At 29.2% G+C, this 13,587-nt stretch overlaps 1 protein-coding gene across 5 annotated transcripts in view; it reads right to left on the minus strand.

The window, feature by feature from the left end:
* The window catches only part of LOC140675429 (ankyrin repeat and sterile alpha motif domain-containing protein 1B), an 82,987-nt gene that overhangs the window by 58,206 nt on the left and 11,194 nt on the right, over positions 1-13,587 (minus strand). For 4 of the 5 annotated variants that reach the window (XM_072909915.1, XM_072909916.1, XM_072909917.1 and 1 more), the window contains exons 3-4: positions 9,003-9,263; positions 8,579-8,630 (exon numbers count right to left, since the gene is read on the minus strand). In XM_072909915.1, the coding sequence (XP_072766016.1) occupies positions 8,579-8,630; positions 9,003-9,086 (136 nt within the window). In that variant the 5' untranslated portion in view covers positions 9,087-9,263. Of the gene's footprint in view, positions 1-7,735; positions 8,042-8,578; positions 8,631-9,002; positions 9,264-13,587 lie in introns of those variants that run through there. The other variant, XM_072909919.1, reaches the window with a different exon arrangement.

Consider the following 13,587-nt stretch of genomic DNA (forward strand, 5'->3'; position numbering starts at 1 on the left):
ATTTAATTACATATTGTTTATTATATTTAATCACAAATACAATAACAAATAAGTTATACAAATTTATTAAAAAATTATTTTAATATTTTTGAAATATTAAAGAAAAAAAAGCGAAGAAAGAGAGAGAGAGAACAATACGTCTTCCTAAATAACAAATCTTAATATTTTATAATTTTAACTTTTATATTAATTAAATTATACTTCAAACTTTTTAAAAATTTAAAATTAAAAATTATTTATTAATTCTTTATTTATTCATTCATTTTATTGCAATTTTATTTACTAGCCGAACATAATTCAGCAAAATTCTTTAACTTCAATTCTTACATAACTTCATAAAATTATAATTTTATTTAAAATTTTACTAACAATAAGAAACATTCACCTCTGAGGAACTCATTTTTACTGTATTGTAAGATCTATTTTCGGTTCACTTTTTCTTCATTTCCAGATCCGTTTAAAGAAACGCCGATTCAATTTTTTCTCCGCAGTTCGAAGAATGCCGCTCATGCACTTCCAAGTGTGCCAACGATAAATTAAATTTGCCGATCCCAGCAACGATATATTCTACATTTTTGTACAATGTTGCTACTCGAATATATATTTCAATGTGAGAGCGTAATACATACTAATTCCTCCCTCTGTCTCCCCTTTTGTGGTTCACCGCAATGCTAACAAGGACCGATGAATATAAGTGGCGCATGTTGAATAATCGGCAATTTCGCGTATTAACGAAAATTTCCGAGAGTTCTTGTATGATTATAATTGCTCATTTTATTAGTGTTAAACTACACATGTCGAAAATTTATCTACAATATCAATCTAATCATAAAATCTCGTCAAATTGCTTTCAAAAGTCGCTTCAAATTATATAGTGCTCTAATTTTTATGAATATTTGCCAGATATGAGAAAAAATTGAGAAAAATAAAAGAAAGAATGAATATTTAATATATGTTAATAGTTTTCCATTAATATTTGTTATAATTTCGACTCTATATTTCGTTGTAACATCGTTTTTTCGAAATTTCAAGTGTTTTGTCGTAAAATATATATATATATATAATATTTCTAATATTCTTTACATTTTCTCTTTACAGCTTCTTAATGCTTTTGAGTGAGTTAAAATAATACATTAGTACTTTGTATCAGTTAAAACGATTCTGAATGAAAATTAACTGATATCTAGCAAAGCTTCTTACGAAGGCGTATTGAACTAGATATTGATAAAATCTATAGCAATGTGCGTAGAAAGAGATAGCGATTAGATAAGCATGTACTAATTCGTCTAATCAATTCGCGACCCGTATTTTTAGACACATGTTTTGTGGAATATGACTTGCGCCATTCAACGCGATAAAAAACGTAATCGACGTATTCGACGCAAATCTGTAGAAACTCTTTGTGACCGATTTTGTAATATGAAGCTGTGTGTACATTGAACTTGACACCATGCGATTCGAACAACTGTATCAACTGATCGTAAAGCCTGCGCAAGTTTCGTTTATAGTCGAACAAAGATCAATCGCCATTCTTTATTGCGCGCACGTTATCGGCTACATATGTATATGTAAATTGCATAATGTCGCGAGATAGCGATGAACTGTGCCATCATTCGTATCAAACTAATTGCGGAATTTGCATATAAATGTATATTTGAAATACTAAATGAGTCTTTTATATAAAACAGATTTAAATAACATTATATCCTAAATAATCTACATAATTTAAATGTAAATCAGTAATCACCCATGATTTAAAAAAGATCTCGAGTTACGTATATTTATAAATTATATAAAATTATATTTTAAATATATTTAAACCTAGTGGTAGAAAAATAAGATTCATTTATCGTGATTAAATATATATGAAAAAAGAAAGATTTTTTTCATATATAGAAATTTAATTTAAAATAATCTCAAATAATATTACATACATAATATAGATTATTATATAAATTCGAGAGATATTTTAAACTTTTTTCATTTGACGGTATCTATTTTTGTTTTTCGACAGAAAAATTCAAAAAAAAAGATATATCCAATACATATAAATCGCATAAATGTATGCAGTACAATAATTAATATAAAATAAATTAGTAATACAATATATTAATAAAATATGAGCAAATTATTTTATAAAATATATTAAATTTAAAATTAATTGTCGTTTACCGTTTATACTTTTCTAACCACATTAATGCAATGTCGCAAAATTACAATGTATTCACGTGTGTTATTTAATATGCAACGATGCATATCGCTATTCCGAATTTAAAAGTCGCCCGAAGCGCAATAATATTTTGCAATGTAATCGACGCGCAGATACAGTGACAGGCGGATGCAAGAGGCGGATATAAATTGCACAATTTCGCGGCACGGGCACGGCAAAGTACACCATTATTTATCGTTAATATGAAATAAAATCGCCTCGTCGTCCGCGAAACGCGGCGAGCGAATAAACTCGGCTTCTGCCCGTTATCTATCTAACGTGTACAATCTGGCGTGCACAAGAGCGATATCAATCTTTTTTGCCTCCAACGAAGAAAAACTGCTGTCGCGAACGCACTCGCGCTATTACTTTCTCTTGCAAGATGTGAAAAATTGATCGGTTCGCGCTTTCAAAAAAAATTGGCACAATCTAGCGAGAAAATTAGACGCTTAGCGAAAAATGAATCAGTTTTCAACGCTGTTATTGATTAAGATTTTTCTTAGGCAATATGTTACAGTCTTTTCATATTTTTTTGTACATCAAGATTTTTCTTAGCATTGCAATAATTTAATCCCTTGTAGTAAATATAATTAAAAAAAAAAAAAATAAAATAAAATAAAATAAAACATTAAAAGCATCAGAAATTTTGTAAGAAAAGAAAATAGATCTATTTAACTGAAATTGTAGCTCTTAATCAATTTTTAAACAAAAATTAAATGGTTGATGGAATTCTATTTCCTTAAAATAAAAATTATTAGAAAAAGATGAACTGCCTACAAAAAGTAAATACCGTGAAAAATATAACCGAACAAAAATACATTCAAACAGAGGAGTACACTATGAATTGTAATGTACTTTCCTACACCTCTACGGTAAAGGATAAAAGGATTAAGGTTAACGATACCGAGATGTGCATGAAACCTCAATTTCGTCGGTAAATCCTTCTTCGCGGCGAGAAACCGAAGAAAGCTCTCTGCTGCTGCCCAAAGAAATCGAGCAAAATGTACGATCGGAGGATTTGAAATTTTCCAGCCACGACTGGCTGCTGTACCTCTAAACATTTACAACCCCTAAGCTGTCTACGTTGAACTTTTCCACGGACGTGACTTCAGGTTTCATCGTCGTTTCCATCCGCTATGCCAACGCGATACTATCTTCACACAGGAAAAGTTTAAAACCTCAAATTTACGAAAGATTTCAGTGAAAATGGAATATAAATCGTAAACTAATCGATGACATCGATTTTCAAATAAATTTTAAAATTTTAGAAATCAGTCTGATGTTTTAATCTCTCTCATTTAAAACATTAAAAATAGATTCGCCAATTTCCTATTTGTTTGTTATTCAAAATAGATTCAATCTCTTTCAGAAATATAAAATTAAAAAAATAAATAATATCGCAAAAATAAAAAAACTTTTTCTCTTTCTTGATAAATTACAATTTTTTAATTAAAAAAAATTAATATGCTACACATCAATTTATATGTTATTATTAAAACTTTTACTCGCTTCTCATTTAAATTCAATGCGTCAAAAGTCGATTTATAGAAACTACTTTGATAGTAAAATAATTTATATCTCTTTTCTTCATTTCCTTTTGTTCTGGTTCTAAGTCAGGGATTGATATAAATTGTTCCTCCGTGATCATATTGAATTTAATTAATTCTACTTTTAAGCATAATCAATAAAATTTTCATCAATTGATACTTCATCATTCTGTCTTTATTTACCAATAAAATTTAATTAAACACGGATACTGCTCATGCATTATCTTTTATTGATTTTAGTTTATTATCCTGACTAATGTATATTTATACACGTATATTAAAAGTATTAAATGTTCTCTCCTGTCATTTATAATATATAAAATCCTGTTATTTATTATATAAAATCGACCCTTGCAAAAGCGCGCATACATTGATTAATCTATTTCTTATGACCAGTATTACTCTTTTGCTGCTACTACTCTTTTGTTATCGTAAAGGTCATGATCCTTTTCGAGAATGAGTAATGAATTTGCGTCGCATCACATACAGATACACAACGCACGCCATATACACTGGTACGGCGTGGTTGGCCAAAAAGGACGGAAATTTAGCCAACAAAATGATGGACGTGCGCGCTCTCGCTCGTGTATTTGAATAAACGTCGACGCCAGATGATGTAAACCCGCGAGCTTGCATATGCGCGGACTTGCATAGTTGTAAATTTGTCAGTTGGTACACCGAGTATGCGCTGCGGCGCATCGTTGACATTGTGTCACCAGAAAAATGGAGGCATATCCTATAGTCAGAACGGAACTTGTACGATTTGGCAGAATGGCAAAAAGGGACGGCGAGAAAATAAACCGGAGTATATGAGCGACCGAAGTGAAGCAGATTTTTCCAGGCGACGCGTCGCGACACATTTGAATTGGTAATTTTTTTAAAAAAGTCTCGGTATTTTTTCTTATATTTTTTGTCTTTTAATTTCTAAAAACTTGCTCTCTCTCTCTCTCTCTCTTTTATATGTATATTCCAGAAAATGACACGACTACATATATCAATGTATTGATAATATAATAATCGAATGAATAATAATTCGATCATAATCTAACAACAATCTCCTGATCTCCAATAAGTCTTTTGTCGAGCGAAATAAAAAATATAATCATGCGGAGAATAGAAAAATAGATAGGATCTTTACTATTTTACATAAACTTCATATTTCGTATTAAGAAACATCTAGTTTCTCGACTTTCTAAAAGAGATATGCGTCTTAGCATTTCAAAAATGTTCACAAAACTTTCTCAAAAGTTCCCAAAGTCTGTAGAATCATATAAAAATAATTTATAAAAATAATCAGCGTCATATTGAAATATTTGATACAACATTCGCGAATCCTCACAACACCTGCCAAATCGAGAGTGCGAATGAGATTACGATCGATGATCTACAGTTAGCGAAAAGTGAAAACTGCATGTGGCTTTATTATGTAAAGCTATCGGAGCAATGAAAATTATATGGTGCAGAGAACGTAGGAAACTACGCAACGAAAACGCCGAATATAATCGTTTCATGAAACATAAAGCAAGAAAAAAAAAGAAAGAAAAGAAATCCACAGATGTTTAATGGTCGTTAGTGAAAGGAAATTGCACTTGACGTATAATTAAGACGCCACGGCGTATATTGGACGCCAATAAAAAAACATCTCGCTCGAAGAACGCTGACACGTTGTTTTTAGTCGATCTCGTTGATCCCAAACATTCCTCGATTAATTCTTTATAGCACAAGTTATTGAACCTCTTCGCATCAATATAATAACTTATTACTAATAAGTCATCTCTTGTTAAAAAAAGAATAGATACCTTTGTATTATACTTAATTAAGGTCTCTCATTCATTATTTTCTTATTAAACTTGTTAGTTAAATTTGCCACTAAAGAATCATAAATTAAAATTCTTAGTCTAATGTACTATCACAATTTTAAGGACCTTATTTTTATTTTCTTTCTAAATCAATTGTAAAAATATAGACTTAATTTTTAAATTATTGTGCAAAAATATTGATATCTTTATTATTAACCGATATTTTAGTTCTTGAATAAAATCAATATTTCCCGAAAATATATTCCGATTTCATCGTCGTAATGGTTGTGTAATTCACGTTCGTATTTGCCGAACATTACATCGTAGAAATGTAGCGGAACGTACATTATGATGAATTCAAACATTCCATGATAAATATTGACCGATATTTATTCCGAACACGACAACACGATGCGCCAAAGATGGATATACGAGAATCGCTTGAATTGTAAACTGGTGTTACCAGTTGTCATAAAATGGGATGCGCGACAACAAGCACTGCGCTTGTATCTTTACAACGCGCGACTTCAATATTTCATCGCATTTGATATCGGCGTCACTTGGTCCACAGTAAAGTAGCGATACAATAAAAAATCGAAACAAGAAAATTGCACGATATTTTTACGCTTAAAATTACAGCTGTAACATGTCGAGGCAATAATCCGGCTTACTTTCTGGTAACCTTTCTGGTAACATTTAATATGCTAAGACTAAATTAAAGGTTCGATAACTTTCGCTCCTTTAAAGTTTTGTTAGATCTTAAAATAAAACTTATTATAATTTCATCAAATTTTACATCGTTTCATTAAATAATAAATGATATCCCAGTATAAAAAAACTTGTTTTAACAAATTTGATTTATAAATAATTTCTAGAAGTTTAAAATGTTTTATTAATAAATATCAGTACTTTAATGAAGTAATATTTTATACAACATATTAATTGATTGACTAATAATAATATAATAATCATTTTAAATCAACGTGTGTTTAATTAATTGAATAATATTCGAAGTTTATACATGATTAATGATTAATTGTTAGTTCTAATGATTCACACTGTACATTAATTAATGATTACTCGATAATCATAATATTAAATTATTCAATTTTATTTGTTAAAGTAATTATAATCGTTAATTCGTTTAGTATTTTGCCTAACTACTTCAAATTAACGCATGTTTTCAAAATAACGCCGTTACGTCGATCCGCGCGCGAAAATCAACAGAGAAAATCGCATCCCTCAGAACTGTTTCATTTGGCAACAACTGAACGCGTCTTCGCGTAAATTGCACGGCGAATGCTGATTCGCTGTCTCCTGAAGGAACGACACGTCCCGATCCGTTTCGAAACTATGTTAAGACGAAGAAAGCATTGGAGCTTCGAATCGAAACGCGTGTCCCTAAAAGTTGCCATCGCTCGGTTGCACTCTGAGAATCTCTCTTAGCCGGGACAAAATTCGATTACGAACGACTTTATAGTTGAAGAGATGTGCAACTTAGCGAGAGACGAGAGTTAAGGAAATAGCGCCGCACGTATCGAGAATGTGCGACGAATAAGAGAGCGAATACATATAGATGTACATACATATAAACTTCGGACCATAATTTTTTATTAATCGAATCAAGATAAACGCGATCTCGCCTGAGGCATTAAGATAACGAATTTAAAAAACTTCGAAATATGTAAAATTATAGAAATTTTTATACAGATTAAAATTAAAATATAAATCTTCTAATTAAAAGATATGATTATAATAAATGACAAATAAAATAAACATTCGACCTTAATTTTTCATCAATCGAATGATTAATAGACATAATTATATAAAACATCAAAATAATGAAAAGTTTAAATTATTAAAATTCTAGATTTTGAAAATTTAGGAAATTACAACAATTTAAATCCTATCCGATAAACAGAATTAGGTATTGTTATGAGATGATTAATTTTTAAATTAATATATATCTTAATTTCAAAAAGAGTATATAACATTGTGTACAAATTTATATAAACCTAATTGATAATAAATAATACAAATGAATTTTAAACTTTACTCAGGCATTGATTAGACGAAAAAAAGCAGATATAATAATTAAATAAATATAAATATAGAATTTGAAATTATATGAAATCATGCAAATTATATGTAAAACATATGATTCGTAAGGAGAGACTTACTTTTATGGCGAGAGAATCTACAGAGCTTCTTAAAGAACGGCATGTTCCCTCACGTCGTTGTCGTCGTTTTACCAGTTTCAGCAGCTACGTTCGTCGTGGAAACAGTTCCGATGTCACGATCGATTGCTATTTACGAACGACGTTAACTGACGGATGAGATCGCAAGAAATGAATGAAAGACGACGATCCTCAAAATGCCCGTATGTTGCTTGGTGCGAGTATGACGCGTGTGTGCACATCGCACGCGCTCTCGCAAAGTTTACTACTTCTCCCCCGCAATAGACTTACGCGTTGCGTCACATTTTTACTTATCCCTCCTCTTCTCCCTTCCCCTATCACACCGCAATCTCGATCGACATTCGTTACGTTGGTACTTTGCACCAATGATGACACAATACTAATCAAATATTTTTCAATGTTGATATGTTAATTATGTTTTGTATTCTTTATTTTTCAACTTTAAACTTTGACTAAGACTAAGATTTTTTTAAACTTTAGACTAAGCTTTGTTTCCGGAATTGTAAGAATAATCAGATCCGTGTTATTTGGGATTTTTCGATTTAATATTTGAGATATAAATTTATTTGTTCAGTACAATATTCTATATGTATATATGTATAACTGTAAAGGTATTTTTAATTTTTTTATCCGTTTTTCTATTTTAATAACAGATATAAGTAAGTTATTTAAATAATTATTTAAACAAATAAAAGAATAAAATAAAAGAGATAAAAAATGCGCCAAGTATATAAAAAAGTTGTAATAAAAAATTTAAAAGCGTAAAAAATTAGGAAATATCTATATGTGTTTGGGGTTTTTCTCATAAAATAAAAATTTACTCACCGACCGATGCGCGCAACAGCGGAGTTATGTAATTACAAAAAGCTGGATTGATCTGTAACACATATATTAATTATATTAATTATATTACATATATATATATACGATACAAACTATAGTAGAATACAAAATTAATATTTTAATTATAAAATTAAATATAAAATTTGATACGTGCAATAATACAAGCAAATATTAAATTTAAAAAAAATAATTTTATATAAATATATCTTAGAAATTTTATTTAAAAAAAAAAACTACTCTTTTAAGTACACACTTTTACAGAATTATAAGTTTTTCTATAATTTTCTTTTATTTAAATTATTCAAATAATATTTAAATTATTCAAATTATTAATAATTATTAAATGATTCAAATCAATAAACATATGTAATTAATGTAACAACAAATATATAAATAATAAATTCACCTCAAGGTTGCTCCGCCGGTGCCCGATGCCTCCTAGGCCTGCTCCTCCTCTCATAACAGTTGTAAAAATCATCAGGATGTCCATTGATTCACACGCGCGATACTTTGAACGGCACTCCCGCACTTGAACGCGTGACACTTTGTACGGCACTCCCGAAAAAAAATATCAAATGTGCCTTAAGGCTTAAAGACTAATTAAATAATAATAACACGTTTGAGTACTTGGCTTCTTCTTCAGAATAAACCTTACGGATTACTAAACCTGGACAAAAATGAAAACCGAAAGGCGATTAATTCGTCTTATCGCTACACAAAACATATATACTATATATATATATTCTCTTATTTATAAAATTAATTTATAAAATATATTATATTATAAAATTACAAAATATATTGCAAAATTATATAATATATAAAATGTCGAATGTTTTGCTGAATATATAGTAATTATTAATATATTAATAAATGACTGATATATATATATATATATGGACACCTAATTTGAGTCATTAGATCAATTGTTTTAAGAAATGCATGCATGAATCGTTAAGAAAATAATTATCATTCTAATAATATAAATATATATCAAAATATCGATAATTTATAATTTCTTTTTCTCTCATTTTTCGATTTTTTTACTTTAAACGAATAAATTACGCGAAATATTTATTTCAGTAAACAACTGCTACCTTGATTACATCTACGAATTTTTAATCGTAGTGATAATTAATTGTAAAAGCTAATAATTATTAACTGTCCGTAAAAAATGTTTGCTTTAAAGGGACGACACATAAAGCAGATCATGTTACTATGGTTCAAATTTCACTACACGAATACTACAGCACGCATAACACATGCATGTAACATAGATAAACGTAAAGTCCGTATGTGTCAGTTGATTTTTTTATCGTTTGAAATATTACTTATGTTGAATATTTTACGAAATATATAATTTTATTTCCAATATTCTATTCCTCACAATCCTGATTGATTTTGATAAACGGTATATAACGACTTTCTATTATCTAAATTATTTGGGCTGATTTGTATATTATTCCACGTTTTCTATACATGTATGTATATCAATTATTTTTTATTACTTGATTATATATATATAGAGACCTGGTTTATAGAAAATAATCACGATTTTTTTTTAGTATTTGCGGTCGTGTCAATAAGTTATATCAAATGTAAAATCACAGAGGAAACATATTTAAAAATTATTTTTTCTACTAACAAACCACAAACAGTGTCAAAGCTAATTCAGATATTAATGAAATGTATGAAGTAATTTTTGAACATATTTATCTCTTCTGTGATTTTACGTCAGATACAATTTATTACCCGCTGGCAAACAAATAATTTTTAACAATATTCTGTTTCCTTTGTAATCGCAACAACTTTTATGTCATAATTTATATTTTTAAATTACATTTTTAAATTTTATTTTTATAAAAAAAAACTATTATTTTGTGAGTAAAGAGATTTCATTTTTGAAAAGATAGATATCGAAATGTCTTGTCGTCGATATAATCTATAAACGTTCAGAATCTAAGAATTGTCATCGGGCATCGCTCTACTCGCTCCACTAAAAGATTCAACAAGAACCACGCAATCGTCTTACGACCCTAAATAGAAAAGCAAAGAGAAAAGGAACAGAAATTGAACAGTCCCATCGGCAACCGTGACTTTAATCTCGATCCTTCTTATCTGTCTTTGGTAAGGTGGTTAGCCACGGTCGGGTCAGCTTAGGTCACTGTCCTTCGGATATTCGTGGATCCGTTTACTTTACAGTAGACTTTTAGGCACTCGAAAAGCACGAACTCGACAGAAAAAACGAGAGAAAAAGAGAGAGAGAGAGAGAGAGAGACAGATATAAAAGTAATTGTTGGGCGGGACTGCGGATAATTGGCAGGAAAACTCAATTAGCTTGCCGTTCCGAGACTTTGTTAGTTGTCGGAAAGTTCAAGTCCGAAAGGTTGCACCGGAACGGAACAGAAAAGAGGCGTCCCTAGTCGAGCAGTCCAAGCACGGCTCTCCTATAAAAGCGCAACTTTTCCCTAGCGTAAAATCCCAAAATTGTAAGCGCCTAATGACGAGATACTTATTGGTTCAAAGATTTTAAATTCATATAATTTAAATCTCATTTATGTGCACGATATGCGCCATTGCGGATTCGATGTACGAAACTTAGCGAAGCGCTTGTAAATAAGCATAAAGTGCAATTTGGAAGTATAATTAACTTAGAGGAGGACACGCGAAGCAGATGTCACATTTCTAGTTGAAAACAGGCGCTTAAGTTTAAACTTGTCGAGCTTACTAAGAGACTTTCTATGTAATGCACTTTTGATTAAAGTTTTGAATCATTTCAAATTAATATTGGACAATGTCGAAGAAAATTTGTATTACTAATTAGAGAAACATATCTATCATCTATTTTGTTTTATTCTTAATCTATTCTTTTCATTTATTAAAATGCAAAATTGCGAGATATTTATGAATAAAACAAAAATATATTTATACTTAACAATTAATATATGATATGATGTGTTTGATACTTTATAACTGACTATTATGATTATATAAATACATGATCATAACATGAATTTATTTAACATTTTGATTCGATATGAAATCTACATGAAATATTCTTTATTATATACATAATTTGCAAATAGAAATTTGTAATAAAATATATTTATTTGGATAAAAGATTTAAGTTTATTTAGATAAGTTAAGTCCGATAAGTTAAAATCCGATTTTTCATCTATTTACATAAATGTATAATATTTTAATATTTTAAATATATAATCATTTTCTATTAAATAAGCATTATAGTTTTATATTTCACACACACACACACACATACATACAAATGAAAAATCTTGTGTCATTATTCTCAAAGCAAGAAATATTTAATTTTAATTAATTAAAATCTAAGTATTTTTGTTTATATCACTTGCACTTTGAAAGCACGATATTACATAAAACTCGACAACGAAAAGAAAGTGCACTCTCTACAAATATCTGTATAGGAGCAAAACTTTTTCTCATAATCGTTAAAATGTCTCGTTCTGTCGATGCTTTTAAAATAAGCAACTCCCGCAACGTCTTTTCGCCGCATCGAATCGCTTATAGAAAATGAGTTCAAGTTTCTTGAGGAAATCCAGTTCCGGAAGGAAGTTAAAGCTGTGCTCCTTCCATTTCTAACTTCTGGTACACGTTTGCGCGCTGGTACTCGATTCTCGATTAAAATTCGGAAGGGAAGAAACCTAACATCCAGGCCTGGCGGCGAAATCCAAGTCAGTTGCGAACGTGCGTTAAGCCGGCGATTATTCCACAAGGTTCAGAGGAGAAATCATATGCGTACGATTCTCGCGAATTTCATTAGAACCCTCGTCAAGGGAAATTTGAATATTGCGCGTTGAAACACGTCTCATGTCGCATAAGTTCACATGAGCGAAATAGAATGATAACATTCCTATTAAGTTGACTACCCAACCATCGTCAAATAAGATCGCACTTATCAGAAAATGTAGTGCTATTTATGTGCTAATTCAGATATTGCTTTAATCTGAATTTTGTTACTTGTAAAAATTAACAAAAATTTATATTTAAAGGGAAGGAGGAGCTAATTAACTTGACATCATATAAGCTTTCTACTTTCTAAACAATATATAGAGTACTTAATAAAAAATCGAGTATATTAAAATTTGTTTTTTTTTTATTTAAGATAATTTAAAATTCATTTGGAAAATTTCATTGCAAAATTTCCTTATTTAAAAGGTATCATTATTTATTAAATGTTACTACATTACGCTTTCACTTTATGCAAAGCAAAAATAATACAACATAATACAAATAAAACACAATACTGAAACAAAAACTATGTACACTTTTACATATAAAAACAACAACATAATAATAATGTAATAATATTAACAAATACCTAATGCGTAAAAAATTTTAATCAGTTAATTAGAAAAATTTGCTGCTTTTGAATTTTTGGTATTGAAATGTTCTACAAGTAATGTACTTTTCCCTCTCACTTGAAATGTAAATTTCTGTTAAAACAGTTCAAGCAACAAAATTAAATTACAGCAACATATTAGCACAAATGAAACTAAATAAAATTAAATTTTCCGATAGATGTGATTTTATTTGGGAATAGTGGAGATAAAGAGAGGCAGCTTAATGAAGATAATGATAGAGATCAATTTTCATCTCGTGATTACATCCTGCTCTTTTGAGTATGTAATTTTTATTATCTCTCATCAATAAAAATAAATATTTTATATTAATTAAAAAATGTTTTAATATTAAAAAACAGAAATGTTTTATATTAATTGTGAAAAATAAATAACTGATAAATCTTGTCATATTTTTCCTGAAATATGGTTTTTGAAATAAAAAAAAAAATTTTATTTCAGCATTGAATAATATAATAATTAATAAAATTTGTTATTTAAAAATTGTTTACAAAATTCCATGTACATATATAAACCATATGTATATATATATATATATATATATATATATATATATATATATATATATATATATAATACACATAAATACATATG

The sequence above is a fragment of the Anoplolepis gracilipes genome, chromosome 17, assembly GCF_047496725.1.
Source record: "Anoplolepis gracilipes chromosome 17, ASM4749672v1, whole genome shotgun sequence".
NCBI lineage: Eukaryota > Metazoa > Arthropoda > Insecta > Hymenoptera > Formicidae > Anoplolepis > Anoplolepis gracilipes.